Source organism: Pogona vitticeps, chromosome 1 (assembly GCF_051106095.1).
Source record: "Pogona vitticeps strain Pit_001003342236 chromosome 1, PviZW2.1, whole genome shotgun sequence".
Lineage (NCBI taxonomy): Eukaryota > Metazoa > Chordata > Lepidosauria > Squamata > Agamidae > Pogona > Pogona vitticeps.
Genome location: NC_135783.1, coordinates 357,196,650 through 357,217,543, shown reverse-complemented (window position 1 = coordinate 357,217,543; position 20,894 = coordinate 357,196,650). Strand labels below are relative to the sequence as shown.

Genomic DNA, 20,894 nt, shown 5'->3' with positions numbered 1-20,894 from the left:
CAAATTCTGAACAATGCTTTGCATGGCAGATGACGTGGACTTTTGTCCAGGGAAGGTCAATCTAACCTATGCAGGTTGATCTTTTGTTTTTCAAACATTGCAGCAAGAATCTTTCTTGGTTTTGCTATAGCAAAAGTCACAAGAAGACAGCCACCTTCTTTCCTAATACATAAATATTTTAAGTTCAGAGAAGTTCATTTCCAGCTAATAACAAACAAGTCGGAGAACCGACTGCCTCACCATAATTTGGCAATTCAACCTGGAATTCCTACTGATTAACTTGATCATGCACCAGAACATCAGATGTGCAAAGTTCAGGCTGTGGAGCATAAATAAGGTTCCCCTCCTGGCCGCTGGAGATCCTACTGCACCCACTGCCAGCCACCATGGAGCCTCTGGGGACGGTCACCCTTTTCCTGGGAGTTTGCCTCTCTTGCCTTCTCCTCTTGGCCGCCGTGAGGAGCAGAATGCAGGGCAAGGGGAGGCGGCCGCCGGGCCCAACGCCTTTGCCCCTTGTGGGGAACATCTTGCAGCTGAAGACCAGCTTCCTCAGTAAGGTTCTTGAACAGGTGAGTTGCAGGAGGAAGAGTCTCCCACTGCCAGGCTCTCTCTAAGGGGTTGTGGTTTCATGGCTGGCTCTCGTGCGCTGATAGGACATGACAGCAAGGGGCATGGCAGTCTGAAGAGCGCAAGAGGTTGTAGCATCCCCTCCCCAAGGAGCATGCAGTCGGCCATTCAGTCCAGAGCCGAGAGCAGAAGAAGGATAAGGGAGAAAAGGCAGGGAGGGTGGGAGGGAGGGCATAGAAAGGCTGGGTTTGAAGGAAGAGCCAGAGAATGCAACATTATGCTAGAACGGTGCCTTTAACACATCTTCCGCATCTAGTTATTACCCAAACAGCCATGCATGAAAAATGCAGACTTATTGTGTGATTTAGGAGAAAAATGTTTGCTGAGAGATCGCTGGTTAGCCTCTTTCAGCAAAAACAAAGGAGAGAGACAAAAGTCTTGGTGAACCTCTGAGCCCCCTCTTCAGGAACATTGTGGCGAAGTGGTCAACAACCCAACGGAAGCATTCCCAATTGCTGGAAATAGTTGTGTCACTCCATGAGTAGACAGACGGGCAGGCAGAGTCCCTGTGGCTCTTCTGATTTCAGACGCTGCAGCCATTGACGATTGGGTTCTGCTGCCTCTAAACCAGTTTCCGAGATTCTTTACTCGAGAGGTTCTTCTCTTTCCTTCGCTTCCTCTCCCCTTTTGAGTGATTAGCCATAACAATTTGTGAGATAGAGAAGGGAGATAAGGAAAGCCAAATATGTGCATGGAACACTTTTGCCAAACTCTTTCTTATTCCCTGACCCTGCCTCCCAAACTTGAGGAAGTGCCTTGCTAAGACAAATTCCGCTCCATCTTTTCCCCCAAGAGACCTTACTTTATTTAATATTGCATTCAGAGGTGAAGCAAGTGCTGTGCCATTTCTCCATTTCACACAAACACACACACAGACATATACACAACCTCATGTTGATAAGAATAAATCCTCTGGAAGAGGTCTATGAAAAACTCGGAGAGTCGGAGTCCAAAAGCTGATTTTGGCAGGCTCTGAGGACAGGAAGGGTTGGACAGCATCAAGGTTCAGTTCCCTTTTCCCTGTTGAATGGGTGAGTAAGGTCCCTTTTAGTCATTCCCCTGGCTGAATGGAAACGAACAGACCACTTTCAAACTATTAACACTGGTGCAATTTTTTTTAGTTATTGCAAGGATAGAGTGGTCCGGTAGGCCAGATAGGCGGGGTATAAATAAATAAATAAATAAATAAATAAATAAATAAATAAATAAATAAATAAATAAATAAATAAATAAATAAATAAATAAATAAATAAATAAATAACTGGTCTTTCCCTGGTCTTTCTCCAGCTCAGTGAAAAATACGGCCCTGTGTTCACCGTGCATTTCGGACGGTTACCTGTCGTGGTTCTCCATGGCTATGATGTCATAAAAGAAGCTCTGATTGACCACGCAGATGAGTTTGCACCCAGGGGGCGCCTACCGTTGTCTGAAAAAATCAACAAAGGGCAAGGTAGGTTTTGCTGGTTGCTAGTCCTCATGGGAGGTGGGACCATCTCCTCCGCCCAGGGGGAGGGAAGGGGCACTGAGATTAAAAAAACAATGGGGGGAAATCAGCTCACATGGAGGGCTGTTCAATGAGGTCTTTTAGCAGTCACAACCAGGGTGTGGAAGGCTGTTGGTCCCATTTTGGTTGCATTTGGTTAAATTCTACTTGCATTTTCTCCCTGGCCTTGTTACACATTGTGCTGTGAGATGCTGGTCTTTATCCCATATTGGAATTCATAAACACTTTGTACACATTTTCCCCAAATTACATGTTCTTCCCATTGACTAAACTAATCTTCTTCACCCATTTTATTTTTAAAATAATTCAGTCTAAGACTGATTAACATTTGAGTAAGACAGTCGAATTATGCAAACAAACTAATGAGCAGGTGGCAGAACCCAGATTGTAACATCAAGATCCACTGAAGTTGGAACTTATTCCACCGCTTACCTCCTGGAAAAGCAGCATCAGGCAAAACAGACGTGTTTTATATCATCAAAGTATAGATCTTTATGCCGCTGAGACCTTGAGCATCCCTTTATGGCAGAAAGGTAGAACATAAATGTAATAAATAAAACAGACATTTAATTGATATTTGGAATGGATCTGGGGAAAGACAGAACCTGTGATCATTTAATTCCAGAAACGATGAAAGAGGGATCTATCCAGAAAAGCTAGTCTGTAAGGTGCCACTCTGTCTTTTTGTTGTTGTTGTTTGGTCTGATTACATTTGCATGATTAACGTGGTTTTGTCTTTGATCATTCTGGAGAATTCTGACACAGTAGGAGAGCAGGTTCTCCATAGAGTCACTTTTAGGGAAATATGGCCTTCCAAGATAAAAGGAGTGACCCTGTTAGCAAATAATATAGGAAATGGGATTTGGACATTCAGATTCGCATGCTTAGTGTGGTCTTTCTCCCTGGTTCCAGGGATTATCTCCAGCAATGGGGAAAGATGGAAGGTGCTCCGGCGCTTTGCCCTCACCACCCTGCGCAACTTTGGGATGGGAAAGAAGAGCATCGAGGAAAGGATCCAGGAGGAAGCGCAGTATCTTCTAGAAAAGCTCCAGGATACGAAAGGTAGGTCTGCACCCTTGACCCCACCTCTCAGTCATTTTCTTGAGTGGCCCTTTTTTTTTTTTTTGAGCTCCTGGCTCTGAAGGAAACTCTGGCTTGGTTCTTGGCTCTGCTTGGCTCTGCACAAGGTCCGGATGGCAGGTTGCTCACATCTCAGCTTGACTGCTGGTGGGGCCTTTCGTCTACAGTATGGCTGTGTTACGGTTCGGTGGCAAAAGGCATTTCACAGGGAGAATTGTGACGCACCTCAAAAGGTCAGCTTGGATGTGGCCCTTGTTCACTGAGGTGACTGCCGAAGGGGTATTTAGAAAGTTAGCCATTGCTGTCAGTGGTCAGTCGGGGTTTTCCTTCCCTGAGCCTTGGGGGACTCCACCGCCACCCACATGGCATGGAGTTCAAAGTGTGTGACTAGAATCAATTTTGGGCCATAAACTGGAAACCATGCAAGCAGCGTGTGTAAGCAGCCCCATATCTCCAAAGAGATTTATGGGGGTGCTGGAAATTGGGACGAGTAAGAAAACCAGACAAACCTCTAACTGCTGAGCAGAGCCAATTGAACTCAGCCAAGTTCTGTCTAAATTTTCTTACTCAGAGGCCAATCTCCTTATTAAGAAAGCAACACAGTCATAACCATGAGATATACTCAGAATGATTTGGCTCTGAAAGTTTGGTAGCAAACCCACGTGGCCAATTAGACATTCAGCTAGTCTGTTCAAGAAACAAAGCTTCTAGATAGAAATCAATCATTACTGTTTTATTAAAAAGAATTACTTTAGAAAAGGTTTCAGTTGATAGTACAATAAGTCAGTAGGTACATTTTCATTCAAGACCAACGGAACACACCACTCCCCCACTCCAGCTAAAAAAATAAAGAAATGAAACTATGCTAACTAACAAAAAGCATAAATCATCCATCTCACGTGTCTTGGGTCTTCAAAGGCTGATGCTAGATGAAAACCAGTCCATTATGGGAAAAGCACGTGTCTGCCCCTTTCTCAGGCAAACTCCATCTTTCTTCTCACTTTCTCCTCACTCTTCTTCTTCCCAGAATGCCTCCTGGGTCTTGTTGTCCCGCCTAACTTTCTCAGGGAGCTTCAGTTGTTTTCATACTTTGTGGCAGAATTATTTTGACTACGAAACTCTCTGCTCTCCACTCAGCTTAGCAACGAGATAACCAGAGAGCGAAGCTTCTCTGAAACAGCATATAAAACTTTCCTACTACAGAACAGACTTTAAATCAAAATGGATGCTATTGGGACAATCTTAGGACTACATATCCCATTCTAATACACATAAAAACACAAATCATCACAGTGTGCACAGCCTCTTCTACGCAGGGGTGTCCTTGGACTGGGCAGTCAGTCACATCCTCAGCCACACACCTTGGCACAGGACAGCCTGGAAAAAGCAAGCACCGCTTACACAGCTGCCCTTGTGTGCATGGCATTGTGTGTTAAGGTTCGGCCAGTTGTTTCACCATTTCTGGCTGGCTGGGCGAGGAGGCTAGTGGAGTCTTTTTGTTCTTCCAGGGAAGCCCTTCGACCCCACCTTCCTGCTCAGCTGCGCTACGTCCAACATCATCTGCTCCATCGTCTTTGGTGCCCACTTTGATTACGATGATGAGAGGTTTCTAGCCCTCCTGGACAAGTTCAATGACAACTTCAAGATTCTTAGCTCTCCTTGGGCACAGGTAAGACTCTCGTCCGCATGGTCCATGAGGCGCTGCCGCATCTTTTATTTGCCTTACACCTAACTGGCTCCACTGTGGGCCCACACATAGGTGGTCCTGAGCTATGGAGAGGGGCTCCTGACCCCAAAGGGTTGACAGTCTACCTGTACATCATGACAAGAATGGCAGAGAAGACAACGGAAGGGTCTTCTGTCGGAGGCCAAGGGTCTTCTGTTGTGATCCGACGTCTCCAGCTGCCAGGCCCCTCAGAAAGGCCAGTCACACGGAAAGAGGCCGGCAAGTTCCCTGTCATGCAGAATTTGGGTTTTCACCACCCGGTTTCTGAGTTCAAGGTATATTGGGTAGATCTGTGTGCTTTCCCACTGGACATAGGAGACTTTGTGGATCTTCCTCCCCTCTCCCTTCCGAGAGACCTAGAAAAGTTGTAGCCATGCTTACGAGGGCCACCGAAATTGGCACAAAGCCACTGGAACTTGTTTGGCTTTGGGATGTTCCAGTCAGTTTCTCACTGAGCTGAAGCAGGTGCTCTCTTTGCCCACAAGCACCTGGAGGGGAAAAGGGATGGTTGACACCAGTGACCGGGACGTTTCTCTTCTGCCTTGCCTTTCAGATGGCCAATCTCTTCCCGTCTTTCATGGACCTCATTCCTGGGCCTCACCAGAGAATAATCAAAAACGTTGAAACATTAAAAGAGTTCGTTTCCAAAGCGGTGAAAGAGCACAAGGAGAGTCTGGATCCGAGTGCCACCCGGGATTTTATCGACTGCTTCCTTATTAGAATGGAGCAGGTAAGTTTAAAGGCAGAGCCCGCGGTCCAAGGGAGTGAGAAGCTCGGCCGTGGGCTCACGCGTTGGAGGGGAGCTCCGTGGTCTGGGGAGGGGGAAGCTAAGAGGGCTGGTCGTCAGTGGACCGAGTGCCCAGGGTGGGAGGCTGGCCCTGCAGCCTCGGTGGCACCACCAAACACTCGGAATGCAGCCGAACAGCCTTGGCACCAGGGAGGGAAATGCCAGGGGCTGGTGGGCTAAACACACCTCACATACAGAAACTCCGCTGCCACCTCCTCCACCAGCATGGCTTGCCCTGACCTTCTAGAGGCCTGGAGAAGCTTCCCGAGGCATCAGCTGGTGCCTGGAGAACCAGCCAACCCCATTTGCCAGTCTGGCACAGATCTCTACTCCCCTGGAGTTCCTGGGAGAAAGAAAAGGAGACATCCCTTCCGGTTCATAGATGGCCAGTATTTGTCTGCTTCCTCTCACCTGAATCTGAGTGTAGCCCTAGATGCCATTTTCAGTCAGGAGCACATACGTTTACTCTTCTGCACACTCACAACATGAGGAGGAAGCAGGAGAGGACATGCTGTGGTGGATCAGTGGGTGGGGAGTCTCTTGGGAAACAGGAACGGAAGTCGGAATGATGGTGAGAATATACATCCTTGACATACTCCTTTCCCAATTTTGAACCAATCAGTTGTTCCATATCCAGTTCTAACTGTTGCTTGCTGTCCCACATATAGGTTTCTCAGGAGATAGACAAGGTGGTCAGGCACTCCCATTTCTTTAAGGACTTGCCATAGTTTGCTGTGGTCCACACAGTCAAACACTTTTGCATAGTCAATGAAGCAGAAGTAGATATTGTTCTGGAATTATCTGGCTTTCTCCATAATCCAACATGTATCAGCAATTTGGTCTCTAGTTCCTCTCCCCCTTCGGAATCCAGCTTGTACTTCTGGGAGTTCTCGGTCCACATACTGCTGAAGCCTGCCTTGTAGGATTTTGAGCATAACCTTGCTAGCGTGTGAAATGAGTGCAATTGTACGGTAGTTGGAGCATTCTTTGGCACTGCCCTTCTTGGGGATTGGGATGTAGAATGATCTTTTCCAATCCTCTGGCCTCTGTTGAGCTTTCCAAACTTGCTGGCATATTGAATGTAGCACCTTAACAGCATCATCTTTTAAGATTTTAAATAGTTCCACTGGAATGCTATCACCTCTACTGGCCTTGTTCTTAGCCATGCTTTCGAAGGCCCTTGCTGGACAGCCACTTTGCTTTTTTCAATTTCCTTTTCTTTGTGATGGTTTTTGTTGCTGTCTCCTGTACAATGTTACGAGCCTCTATCCAAAGTCCTTCAGGCACTCTGTCCACCAAGTCTAGTTCCTTAAATCTGTTCTTCCACAGATTTGGTTTAGATTATACCTGAGTAGCCCAGTGGTTTTTCCTACTTTCTTCATTCAGTTTAAGCTTGAGTTTTGCTATAAAAAAACTGATGGTCAGGTCCACAATGACCTCCAGGGCTTGTCTTTGCTGACTGTATAGAGCTTCTCCATCTTTGGCTGCAGAGAATATAGTCAATCTGATTTCGATGTTGCCCATCTGGTGATGTCGATGTGTAGAGTCCTCTTGTGTTGCTGGAAAAGAGTGTTTGTGATGACCAGCTTGTTTTCTTGACAAAACTCTGTTTACCTTTGGCCAGCTTCGCTTTGAACTCCAAGGCCAAACTTCCCTGTTGTTCCTTTTATCTCTTGACTCCCTACGTTAGTATTCCACTCCCCTATAATGAGAAGAACATCTTTCTTTGGTGTCAGTTCTAGAAGGTGTTGTAAGTCTTCATGGAAGTGGTCAATTTCACCCTCTTCATCATCAGTGGTTGGTGCATAAACTTGGATTACTGCAATGTTAAAAGGTCTGCCTTGGATTCATATTGACATCATTCAATCATTTTTGAGATTGTATTCCAGTTCAGCTTTCCCCACTCTTTTGTTGACAATGAGGGCTACTCTATTTCTTCTACAGAATTCTTGCCCACAATAGTATGGCAATTGTCTGAATGGAATTTGCCCATTCCCATCCATTTTAGTTCACTGACGCCCATGATGTCAATGTCTATTCTTGCCATCTCCTGTTTGACCACCTCCAGCTTCCCAAGGTTCATAGATCTTACATTCCAGGTTCCTATGCAGTATTTTTCTTTGCAGCATTGGACTTTCCTTTCACTTCCAGGCACATCCACAGCTGAGCGTCCTTTCGGCTTTGGCCCGACCACTTCATTAGCACTGGAGCTACTTGTACTTGTCCTCCGTTCTTCCTTAGTAGCATATTGGACGCCTTCCGACATGAGGGGCTCATCTTCCAGCATCATATCTTTTAGCCTTTTGTTTCTCTCCATGGAGTTCTTTTGGCAAAGATACTGGAGTGGCATTGCCAATTCCTACTCCAGGTGGATCGCGTATAGTCAGAACTCTCTACTATGACCTGTCCATCTTGGTGTCTCTTCACGGTATAGCCCATAATTTCTCTGAGTTACTCAAGCCCCTTTGCAAGGACAAGGCAGCAATCCATGTAGCCTGCACAATTAAAACTTGTGCTTTAAATACTACAGGGTGGTATAGAACACCCTGCATTGTTTAAGTATCCAGCTAGACAGATCATGCTAAAATGAATATGGAACACATTATATGTAATGCAATTACAAAGAAGTCATAAGATGTGAGAAGGAGCTTGGAATCGTTGTAGATCATAAGCTGAATATCAGGCAAAGTATGATGAGGCTGCAAAAAAAGAGGCAACTGCAAATTTAGGATGCATTAAGAGAACTCTACTCTCCAAATCCCATTCATTCCACTTTTATTCAGCACTGGTGAGGCCTCACCTTGAGTTCTGTTCTGGAGACCACACTTCAAGAAGGGTGATGACGAAGTGGAACAAGTTCAGAGGAGGGTGGTGAGGATGATGAGGGGACTGGAAACCAAGCCCTGTGAGGAGGAAAGATTGAAAGAACTGGGCAGGTTTAGCCTTGAGAAAAGAAGACGGAGGGGTGATACGATAGCACTTTTCAAAGACTTGAAAGGCTGTCTTACCGAGAAGGGGCGGGTTCTGTTCTCCATCATCCTAGAATGCAGGACACGCAACCATGGGTTCAAGTTACAGGAAGCCAGGTTTTGATTGAATATCAGGAAAAACATCCTAATTGTTAGAGAAAGGAATTTAATTCATTTAAAAAGAGCATGTTTTGAACTCAGTAATAAAAATCCTAAGCAACTAGCAAAAGATACTCAGTTAAAAAAATTAAGGTAATATAGAAGTGAGAGCACCAGGAGGAGGTTTAACAAAGTGAAATAAAAGTTAGTAGTGATCCAATTTTTTTTATTTAAAACAAACTATATACTAGTAAAAATCCATTTCTAGATAAAATTAAAGAATATAAATCGAGAAACTACGATAAGAAGCTGTTGGAAGAGGATCGGAGTAGAATGGAACAATTAATTATTGAGGAGGAAATAGAGGGGATAATAAGTAAATTGAAGGCAGGGAAAACACCTGGAACAGAATTAGGTCCGTAGTACTATGAAATATATTTTTGTTAGTTGTAGGTTTTTCAGGCTATTTGGCCGTGTTCTGACGGTTTTTCTTCCTAACATTTTGCCAGTCTCTGTGGCCGGCAGATCCTTCACAGGATCCCACAGATACAAATACAGTGGTGCCCCGCATTGCGATGATAATCTGTGCAGCAGGAATCGTTGCAAAGCAATTTCGTTGCTATGCAAAAATAAAAAGCCCATAGGAATACATTAAAACATGTTTAATGCATTCCTATGGGCAAAAAAACTCACCTTTAAGCGAAAATCCTACATACGGCCGTCATTTTCGCTGTCCGGTAAGTGAGGAATCAGCGGAAAAACACAGCGGGCGGCCTTTTTTTTTCATTCACCTGGCGGCCATTTTGGAACTGCCGATCAGCTGTTGGGAAATCATCGCTATGCGAAAATCCGTAAGCGAAACAGCTTACCGATCATCGCAAAGTGATTTTTCCCCATTTAAATCATCGCAATGTGATCACCTTTGCAATTGCAAAATCTTCATCGCTATGCGGATTCGTCGTTAAACAGGGCACCCGTTAAGCGAGGCACCACTGTACTCAACAATCCTACCCACTACACCAGAACACAGACAGAGTTCTAGCTCCTGTCCTCTGAAGATGCTGGCTACCTGAAGATGCTGGCTACTTCAGTCTGGAGAGACTATGGTAACGTGCACTTTTTGGAGGACTTGGAGTGTCCTCTCCAGAGCACGAAGCCTGGGAAGAATAATATGGAGAATAAGCTATTAGCTACCCAAGCAACAAATCCACCCTCTCCACATCGCTGAAATAGTACAACGGAAAGGCAAGAGCCAATACAACTGGTTCCAGCAACGTCGCGGGAGTTGCCAGAATGACATGAACTGCCTCCGGGACTCCGGCTCCGGATTTTGCCTCGAAGTTAACCCCTGAAGCCTTTTCCATCAGTGGATATAGCCACAAGGCAGTGGGGGGTTGGGATCAGAGTTTTTCTTCTAGATGGGCTGCTTTCCCAGGCTGACGAGCCCCACCTACCCACCTACAGAGACTGGCAAAATGTTAGGAAGAAAAACCTCCAGAACATGGCCAAACAACCCAAAAAAACTGAAACAACCATCGGATCCCAGCCATGAAAGCCTTTGAGAATACAAATATATTTTTATTTGTTTAAATTATTTTTTCTCTTATGTAAACGTCATTTGATTCCTGGTTTTGTCTTTTGTTGTCTGCAAGCCAGGTGCTAGTACATATTATATTTCATTTTTTATTTTATGGGCTTCATTTGACAGGCTCCATGCTCCTTTTCTGCCAGTTTGAACCTCTCCTATTTATTAAATGGCTTCATATATTATATTTTTTATAAAGCTCAGTTAAGTTGGCGGCACTGATTATGCCTCATGTTTCTTCAGGAAAAAAAGAACGGCACATCAGAGTTCACCCCTGAAAACCTGGTGGCCTCCGTACTTGATTTGTTTGGAGCAGGAACAGAAACAACCAGCACAACCATCAGATATGGGCTCTTGGCTCTCCAGAAATACCCAGAGGTAGAAGGTAAAACAGACCCTTCAACTACCTGCCAGCAGCTCCACTCCGTTCCCTCCCCTCTGTGGTTTCCCCTTTCAGGTTCTCCATGTCTCATCACAGCCCCGTGGAATTCCTGCCTTGCTCCCTGGGTGATTCCAGGCTGAACTGTAGGGCAGGATTCGAGGTGATCATGGAAGTTAGCTTGGGTGCCAGTGGGTAAGGAAGGACGGTAAAAATGGAAGTGAAACCAGGAAGGATCCACCAGAACCACCACCAGAAAAAGAGGTGGGAACTGGGAAGCTGTTGTGTTTCGGACAAAAGGCTTTCTTCAGGGAAGCTAAATATTCAAAAACACCCATCCAGAATATGTGGAGAGAACTCTGTTTCTAGGATTCAAAAGCAGAGAGTACATATATATGCCATATACACTCGAGTATAAGCCTAGTTTTTAGCATATATTTTTTTTTGCTGAAAAAGGATTCCATCGGCTGATAGTCGAGTCAGTGTCAGAATGACATGTTCTCCTCTGCGGTGTGGGTGTTCTGCAGACTCCTCCGCTCATATACGGGCACCTGCAGCTTTGAAAATAGCTCTGCTTCTAGGATTCAAAAGCAGAGTGAATGTATCTGTTTTCCCCTTCAATAAAAACAGGCACCCAACTCTTCTGAAGAATGCCTGTCACCTGGAATAAGTTGTTGGGCCATGAAGAAATAATGGCCTGCATCTCAGGGTAAACCTTCTTTGTAGGGGTGATGGGGGAATAGAGCTGGAGAAAGGAGACTCATCAGAAGAAAAAAGTCACATAGAGGAGGCCAAGCCACCCAATCCATCATCCAGCCTGTAGGGCAATCGGCCACCAGGTCAACCCTCCTGACCAGATTCCAGGTCTTCTGTGGCACGTCAGGGAATAGGTGCTGACCTTTTCCCATCCCTTTCCAGAGAAAGTGCATGAAGAGATTGACCGCGTGGTCGGCCGAGGCAGGGCGCCATGCATAGCTGACCGTGGGCAGATGCCTTACACGGACGCCGTCATCCACGAAATCCAGAGGTTCATCTCTCTCGTCCCACTGAGTGTCCCCCACTTAGTCGTCAAAGACACTCAATTCCGACAATACGTCATCCCAAAGGTACCGGCTCTGCTTCTACTGCTTCTCTATTGCTAAGGGGACGGATGCAGCCCAGGGATACATGGATCTCAGCCGGGCTGAGGAGGGTCTTATCTCAGAGTTGGCACAAGCCCAAGGGCCGTGCTGCCAAAGAGGGGCGGCTGAAGAGAGAGGGACAGGGCTGTAAAAGTTGGCGTGCATTTCTGTTGTCCTTGTGGCTTCTATTGTAGCAGTGGCTACTTTTGGGGTTTTGGTCATTGACACATCAGTTTTTTTAAAAATAAGGAATTTTAATAATTAATTTTTTATTGGAAAAATACACGTTCATTAGAAAATCAGTTTATATTGCATAAACATTAGCGTTAAGAACATATTCAGAGATCATTGCAGTTAAATAAGATAAATATTTCCCATTTAAAATAATCAACTACTAAGATGAAACTAAGGTGGGCTATGTTGGGCTAGAGTGGGTTAGCCCCCACCTCTCTCTTTCTCCTTTCCTTACATCCTCTCTCCTTCAAGCTACATGCGCATACCATCATCAAGGAACGAAACCCAGAACAAAATAGAATCCATTTCCTTCTGTCAAGTCAAGCAAAAAGTTACATTGACATAACCCATGTTCCATCTTCTATCCTCCTAACTCCTCCCTTCTTCTTTTTTTAATTCAAACATACGAAAAACAGAAATAGAAAAAGAAAAAAGAGAATAATGAAAAGAAAACTACACTAAACCCTCTACTAAGCTAACCCCCCCCTTTGGAGTCAGAGACTCCAGCCTCATTAAACCCTCTGCTCTCCCCCGGTTTGGTTTCCAGTGTATACTAAGTAGATATACATATATGATAAAATTTGCCCTAGACTCCTGTCTTCTTCTGGGCCCAGGAGTATATTAGTTCCCAGCTTTGTTTTACGTAGTGTCTTGGTTGTTCCCGTAGTGCTTCTGATAGAGTGTCCAGTTCTGCTAAATCCCATAACTTCTTTAACAACTCTTCTGTCGTCGGAACCTCTTCGCTTTCCCATTTTGGGGCCCAGAGTAGTCTCGCTGCTGTGAGTATATGCATGAGACAATGCTTCAATCTTTTTATCATTAATTCCTGGCATGACATTCAATAATGCCATTTCAGGTTTTATATCTAGTTTCTGCTGGGTAATTTCTTTCACTATTTCCCACACCTGTGTCCAATAATTTTTGACTTTTCCGCATGTCCACCACATATGATAATAAGTTCCTGCATTTTTTTACACTTCCAACATATACTGCTGTTACCCTCTGACATTTTTGCTAGTCTTACAGGTGTATAATGCTATCTGTAAAACATTTTGAGGATATTTTCTATAAGATTTGCTGGTTTAATCATTTATAGCTTTCTTTCCACATCTTAGTCCAATCATCAAGACCTACGTTATATCCAAAAAATTTGCCCATTTTACCATTGTCTCTTTCACCCTCTCATCCTCTAAGTCATATTCTAATAAGTATATGTACATTTTCTTAATTATTCTTTCATCCGTATATATCTGCAGTCTATCCACCTGGACTTTGCCCTCAAAGAAACCCACTGTCCTATCTTTTTTGTATCTTGATTCTAATTTTACCATTGACCACTAATCAACAGCTACATCCATTTTTTCAAGTTCTGGTTTATCCTTTATCTTCTACTCTTTAGTTAACAGATTTTCATTTGTGGTCAAAATTCCTTTCTGGTTCAGGGCTTTTAATGTAAATGCTTCTATAGGTGCCACCCACAATGGGATTTTCTCGTAGGTTTGTGCTTGAAATTTTTGCCATACCATCCCTAGGGCCTTCTTAATGATATGTTCCCCAAACTGTGAGTGTTCTTTATGTCTCCCATACCATACATATGCATGCCATCCCATCTTTAAATCATGTCCCTCTAGTTTCATAAGTCTTTGATTTTCTAAGATTATCCATTCTTTAATCCAGGTCATTGCACAGGCCTTATAATAGAGTAGCCAATTCAGCAGGCCCACTCCCCCCTTTCTTTCAGATCTTGTTGCAGTTTAAGTTTTATTCTTGGCTTCTTAGGTTTCCAGAGAAAATTTGATGTTTGTTGTTGTTTAGTCGTTTAGTTGTGTCCGACTCTTCGTGACCCCATGGACCAGAGCACGCCAGGCCCGCCTATCATCCACTGCCTCCCGGAGTTCTGTCAATTTCATGTTGGTTGCTTCGCAGACACTGTCCAGCCATCTCATCCTTGGTCGTCCCCTTCTCCTCTTGCCATCACACTTTCCTAACATCAAGGTCTTTTCCAAGGAGTCTTCTGTTCTCATCAGATGGCCAAAGTACTGGAGCCTCAGCTTCAGGATCTGTCCTTCCAGTGAGCACTCAGGGTTGATTTCCTTTAGAATTGATAGGTTTGTTCTACTTGCAGTCCAGGAGATTCTCAAGAGTCTCCTCCAGCACCACAATTCAAAGGCATCAATTCTTTGGCAGTCTGCTCTCTTTATGGTCCAGCTCTCACTTCCATACATCACGACAGGAAAAACCATAGCTTTGAGTATTAGGACTTTTTTTGGCAAGGTGATGTCTCTGCTTTTTAAGATGCTGTCAAGGTTTGTCATCACTTTCCTCCCAAGAAGCAGGCGTCTTTTAATTTCGTGGCTGCTGTCTCCATCTGCAGTGATCATGGAGAAAGTAAAGTCTGTCACTGCCTCCATATCTTCCCCTTCTATTTCCCAGGAGGTGATGGGACCAGTGGACATGATCTTAGTTTTTTTGATGTTGAGCTTCAGACCATTTTTTGCACTCTCCTCTTTCACCCTCATTACAAGTTTCTTTAATTCCTCCTCACTTTCTGCCATCAGAGTGGTATCATCTGCATATCGGAAGTTGTTGATATTTCTTCCGGCAATCTTGATTCCAGCTTGGGATTCCTCCAGTCCAGCCTTTTGCATGATCTATTCTGCATATAAGTTGAATAATCAGGGGGACAATATACAGTCTTGTCGTACTCCTTTCCCAATTTTGAACCAATCAGTTGTTCCATATCCAGTTCTAACTGTTGCTTCCTGTCCCACATATAGGTTTCTCAGGAGACAGACAAGGTGGTCAGGCACTCCCATTTCTTTGAGGACTCGCCAAATTTGATGTTAGTCTATCCAAATCCTTAAAATATTTAAACTTCAGTAGTATTGGGAGATTTTGAAATAGGAATAGGAGTTTGGGTAAGATCATCATTTTTTTTGTTGATATTCTTCCCATGAATGAGAGTTGTAGTTTGCTCCATTCCTCCAGATTTTTCTGAATTTCTTTCTGTATTGCTAAGTAGTTTTCTTTCATTAAATTGCTTGGTCTTTTGGTAATAACCACCTCTAAATATTTAATTTTTTTCACCACCTCAGAATTGGAGTTCCGTGCTAATTTTTCGACATCCTTCTTTATGTTTTTTGTCATAAATTTTGTTTTTTGATAGTTTACTTTAAATCTGGCCACCTTTTCAAATTCTTCTATAACTTCCAATAACCCTCCAAGATTTTCCAAAGGATTTTTTAGTATTATCGCTAAATCATCCACGTACGCTTGTAGCTTAAATTCTTCTCCTCTAATTTGAGTTCTTTGATTGCTTTATTGTCCCTGATCTGTCTGTTAAGTATTTCCAATACTAAAATAAATAATAGGGGGGATAGTGGGCAGCCCTGTCTTGTTCCTTGTTCAATCTGTATATTCCCAGTTAGATTACCATTAACTTTTATCTTGGCTACTTGCTTAGTATATATTGCCTTAATTGTTTGTAGATATGTTCCTTGGAAGCCCATTCTCTTCAGTGATCATAGCATAAACTCCCAATTTACATTATCAAAGGCTTTTTCTGCATCAAGGAAAATTAGCATCATCTGCTTTTCAGGATGCATTTCATAATATTCCAATATGTCTATTATTATCCTTATATTTGATGATAGTTTCCTTTTAGATAAAAAAGCCTGTTTGGTCTTTATGTATTATTATTTCAAGTATCTCCTTTAATCTTGTGGGTAGGATGGTTGTGAAGATCTTATAATCAACATTTAGGAGAGAAATCGGTCTGTAATTCTTAGTTAGTCTTTTATCTGTGCTTTCTTTATGTATTAGAGAGATGTATGCTTCTTTCCATGAATTAGGAATTTCCCCTTTAGTCTGTATATCTTCAATTAGTTTCTTGAATTGTGGACTTAAGATTTCTTCAAATGTCTTATAATATTCTGCTGGTAGTCCATCTGGGCCAGGAGATTTGCCGCTTTTTTGTTTCTTCCATGCTTCTCCGATCTCTTCCATTGTGATTGGTTTGTTCAGTTTCTCCAGTTGTTGTTCCAATAATTATTTTGTCTCTCTTCTCCTTCTCTTTTCTTATATAGTTCAGTGAAGAATTCATGAATCTCCTTTTCAATCTCCTTTTGTTTATATACTTCCTTCCCTTGCTTATCAAATATTGCTGTAATCATCATTTTCTCTCTCTCCCTTTTTATTCTATATGCTAACCAATGAGAACCACAGCCAGGGGAAAGAGAGAGAGAGAAGGAAGGGAAGGAGGGAGGGAGGGACATGTTCACGGAGCCTGAGAGGAAGGGCAGGATGAGGCCAGTCCAGTGCGCGGGGGGGAGGAGCTGTCTTTGGGTGAAAAATGGATCAAAGGAACTGATTCTCAGGAATCTGCCCCAAAACACGGTCAAATCAAAAGCCCCATTTGTACCCACAGAGTTACACCACAGAAGTGATGGGACACCTGACTGATTTTAACGTGGGATCCTCAACCACAACAGTCACAGTCTCTGCCAACAAACTGAACAGTGAAATGGTTTTAAAAGCCAGTCTGGCCCCTCAACCGTGATACAACTCAGCTTTAAAATGTATTAAATGTTTTCTGAAGAGGACGTGACTCCTTAACCGTTTTTTGAAGCCCAAGCAGAGAGTGATTCATATACCATGAGACTGTGACATCACTTTATATTACACCCAAAAAAATAATAATAAATTCCTATGGATATTCCAAGGTTAATCAGTCGTGTAGGTAAGCCCTTATCTGGAAAGCATCTTTAGGGTCACAAGAAGTCACTTCTGACTTGACAGCACATAACAATGACATGAAGATTATTTCAGAAAAGTTTTATGATAACAAAACATAAAGGCTTGAATGCAACTGTTGGCCCCGGGAAGGTTAGATTCCCTGCACCACAGGGGAAACGGATAAGTGCCGACCGAGCTCAAATTCACTGATTTTAAAAGGTCCAACTTTGTTTAAAATATTGGATTTGGTCGGAAAAGCCAAGAGGAATGAGAAGGAAAGGGAAAGGGACTAAGAAAGAGGCTTGGAAACCTGGCTCCTGGTCGGGTGAAGGGAGGAGAAGCACAAGCGACATCAGAAGCATCTCAGCTCAAACACGGACAGCAAACGACATAATCCACTTCTTTTCCCTCTCCTCAGGGCACCATCATCTTCCCTGTCCTGACCTCTGCACTCTACGACAGCAAAGAATTTCCAAACCCCACAGAATTTGACCCACAGCATTTCTTGAACAAAGACGGGACCTTCAGGAAAAGTGACTACTTCATGCCCTTCTCGGCAGGTAAAAGGGCTCTTCCCTCAATGGCCAGTCTCTCAGCCAACGGTGCTCCTGACCGGCTCTTTGGGGGCTTCCTCGTCTCCCACCACTGGGGCAGGGAGGGGTCACTGATAGGGGGTCAAAGTCAAACCCTTCCTGACTTATCCTTACCAGTGAGGGCAAACAGCCACAGAAAATGAGGGTGGCGGCTGCTTCCTCACGTTGACTTTTAAGGATGTTGAGCATCAGAGAGAGTGTTTAAACCTTCTTGTTTAAGCCATTCCTTTTGGTCTCTCTCTCCCTCTCTCTTTGTATGTGTGTTTCCAAAGGGTGGAGAGCTTGAGGGAAGTGCTCCATCTCCCCCTCTTGCTTGGAGGTGAGGCCTCTCATTCCAAAGAGAAGGACAGTAGCATCTTCTTCTTAGTTTCTTAGCCCTTTAAGTTCTCAAAGCAGTGGATTGGGTGTATTCGCGAAGGCTTTCACGGCCGGGATCTAATGGTTGTTGTGGGTTTCCCGGGCTTCTTGGCCGTGTTCTGAAGGTGGTTTTTCCTAACGTTTCGCCAGTCGCTCTGGCCAGCATCTTCAGAGGACAGCAAACAGTTTGCTGTTCCCTGAAGATGCTGGCCACAGAGACTGGCAAAACATTAGGGAAAACCACCTTCAGAACACGTCCAAGAAGCCCGAAAAACCCACAACAACCATCAGTGGATTGGGTGCTTGCATCTTTTTCAACTATCAGCCCTTTCTGCAAGGCTTGCTAGGAATGTGCATGCTTCTGAAAGGGAAACGGGCATGAGATCGTGCAAACAAACAAGAAAGAGTGGCTGTTTTCCTCCCTCTTGCCAAGAGGTCAGGCATGTATCAGGCCTGAGGGGTTTGCCATGTCACATCAGCCTGAAATTTAGCTCCTCGTTGGACGAGACTGAAGGAAAGCAAGCCCACAGTCTGGGTTTCACCTCTTCTACCCTGCCTTGCCCTTCCCCACCACAATGACCAGAAATGAGGCTGCAGATAATGTTCCAAGGAGGTGTTCCTGGAGGGCCACATTCCCCTTGACCTTGTCGTGAGGTTTCCCCCCAGCTGTTGAGGAAGACCCTCCTGTTGCTTACCTTCCCGCCTTGGTTTCCCTTGCAGGTAAACGGATCTGCGCAGGGGAGGGCCTCGCCCGCATGGAACTGTTCCTCTTCTTGACCACCATCCTGCAGCACTTCAAACTGAAGCCCCTCCAGGAACCCAAGGACATCGACCTCACCCCTCTCCTTAGCGGCGTTGGCAACCTCCCTCGGCCTTATCAGCTCTGCGTTCTCCCTCGCTGAGGAGAAGGAGGCCTCTGGCCCATCGAATACCATCTGGCAGTTGACCTGTTCAGACCTTGGGACTGAGCCTGTCTACATTTTCCAGCCAACCTTGCCTGGGCATCAAAATCCCTGAGAGCCCTTTGCTTAGAGGCAGAGAATCTGTTTTCCTAGAAGAGGGGTCCTGGACCTCCGAACATGCATCAACCTGCTCGAATTTGTTTTCATCAAATGACCGATATTTCAGTTTTATTCCTTCTTGTTCACCACCACATGTGCTTTTAACTGCTATAAGCTTTTGTATTTTTGGATTGAGATAAGATTGAACTTCATGTCTGTAACCTTTCTAGCTAAAAATGTATAATTGATATATCTATATTTGTCTGACTTATAAGTATTTACTTATAACTTAAGTTCAGTCTTTATGAATTTTTAAGTATTGGTATCTACTGCTTTACCTGCTTTATCTACTACGTTACCATAGTCTCTCGAGACTGAAGGATGCCTACGTCATATCTACAGCTTTTGTTCACGGCTGTAAGAATGATATGTTGGATCATATGTCTTTGACCTTTTAAGTCTTCGTGTTTTCAGTAGTTTCTGGATTTTTTGTGCATAGAAGTAATTAAAACTTGAAGATATAGACTAATGCTGCCAGGACTCATTTCTCTCTATTTATTTCACCATAAGTAGAAATCATGGTTTACTCTTATCCTCTGAAGTGGGACTTGTTTGGAAGGTACTTTTCTCATGAACCAGGCAGGAGCAAGTAAATAACGTATACCTTGATCACACATTAGAATGTTGATATGCTTGCCATGATTGTCTGGTTCCCACTGGTATTCAACCCTATCAGGGATAAATGTTCAGATACTATAGACCACGACAGACTCCAACTACTAATTAATAACTACGTATCATGAAATTAATCCTGGCTTATGGCGGCTCTTTTCAGGCTTTTCCTTCCCTTCTTCTGGAGGCATCCTGGGTCTACGCAGCTTGCCCAAGGCCACATGAGGTGGCTTTGCTTGGAGGAAGGCCCAGCCGGGGGGGGGAATTGAACCCCCAGCCTCTGACTCTGCAGTCAGATACCTAAACCACTGAGCTAGCCAGACAGCTCAAACAACTAAGAGGTGTTATAAAGTTCTGTAGCGCTTAGAGGGTTTTTCTTCAGTGTCTTCTACTTTTGACCATGACAAAACAGGGATATCAAATTGTTCATGGTGTGAAGAAAGGAGACAAGGAAGTTTTGTAGAAACATACAATCAGTGTCAGAAGAAAGCAAGGAAGAGAAACAGACTGTTGCAAACACCCTTTGGGGTTCCCTCCAGGAATGCTGAATTTGCAGGATGGCTAAGCAGAAGGCTGCCGATGTGCCACAAGGGGAGCAGAAAGTTTGAGGAATCTCCAGAACAACAGTTTGGAGACTTTTTCTCAGCTCTTTTGAAGCAGCCCCTGTGGTAACCAGCAGGCTCTCAATGCCATGTCCAGTTGCAGTGGGACAACCTAGCCAAGGCTGTCTCTCCTCAGAGGTACAGTGGTGCCCCGCATAGTGACGATAATGTGTGCAGAAAAAATGTGGTTTTAAAAAGTCCATAGGAATGCATTAAAACCCGTTTAATGCTATCTTATGGGCAAAAAACTCACCCTTAAGTGAAAACCCTCCATACCGCAGCCATTTTCGCTACCCGGTAAACGAGGAATCCGGGGGAAAAACAGCGGGTGGCCATTTTTTTAAACCGGCGGCTGTTTTGCAACCGCCGATCAATTATTGGGAAATCATCGCTATGCGATGATCGGTATGCGAAACAGCATACCGATCATCGCAAAGCGATTTTTTTACCATTTAAAACATCACAATGCAATCGCAAAAATGATTGCAAAATAATCGTCGCTATGCGGATTCGTCATTAACTGGGGTGCCCGTTAAGCAAGGCACCACTGTACACACAAGACAAGCAGGAAAAGACCCCAGGTTCTTGTGAAAGAGTCAAGCAGCTTCTTAAGAACCAAGAACCACAAAGGAATAGCTGCCCAGCTTCACCAAACCAGCCTGAATGGTATGTGATTTTTCGTAGTGATGATGATAAGGAGAGTTGTAGCTCTTCCCATCTACAGGCATGTCCTTCAGATTCATATCTGAAAGAGAACTGGGGATAGTCATTTTGGCAATCTCCTCCAAAGTCCCTATCCCCCCAGGCCTTCAGGAGGTTCTCGC

The 20,894-nt window shown here is 44.2% G+C and overlaps 1 protein-coding gene across 2 annotated transcripts; it reads left to right on the top strand.

The window, feature by feature from the left end:
- The first annotated feature begins 352 nt into the window (after positions 1-352).
- LOC140703309 (cytochrome P450 2C18-like) lies at positions 353-19,325 on the top strand. Of its 2 annotated transcripts, XM_078384621.1 has the most exons (9): positions 353-569; positions 1,915-2,077; positions 3,044-3,193; positions 4,720-4,880; positions 5,491-5,667; positions 10,621-10,762; positions 11,675-11,862; positions 17,264-17,405; positions 18,516-19,325. In XM_078384621.1, the coding sequence occupies exons 1-9, from the start codon at positions 387-389 to the stop codon at positions 18,695-18,697; spliced, it is 1,488 nt and encodes a 495-aa protein (XP_078240747.1). In that variant the 5' UTR covers positions 353-386; the 3' UTR covers positions 18,698-19,325. The 2 variants fall into 2 exon arrangements, with proteins under 2 accessions (XP_078240747.1, XP_078240748.1); XM_078384622.1 differs by lacking the exon at positions 17,264-17,405.
- The last annotated feature ends 1,569 nt before the right edge of the window (positions 19,326-20,894 follow it).

Excerpts from the sequence above, each read along its gene's own strand:
- LOC140703309 (XM_078384621.1), top strand. The coding sequence starts at position 387 with ATGGAGCCTCTGGGGACGGTCACCCTTTTCCTGGGAGTTTGCCTCTCT. Across the intron at positions 2,078-3,043 it reads AAAAATCAACAAAGGGCAAG|GGATTATCTCCAGCAATGGG; the intron begins GTAGGTTTTGCT and ends CCCTGGTTCCAG. Across the intron at positions 4,881-5,490 it reads TTAGCTCTCCTTGGGCACAG|ATGGCCAATCTCTTCCCGTC; the intron begins GTAAGACTCTCG and ends CTTGCCTTTCAG.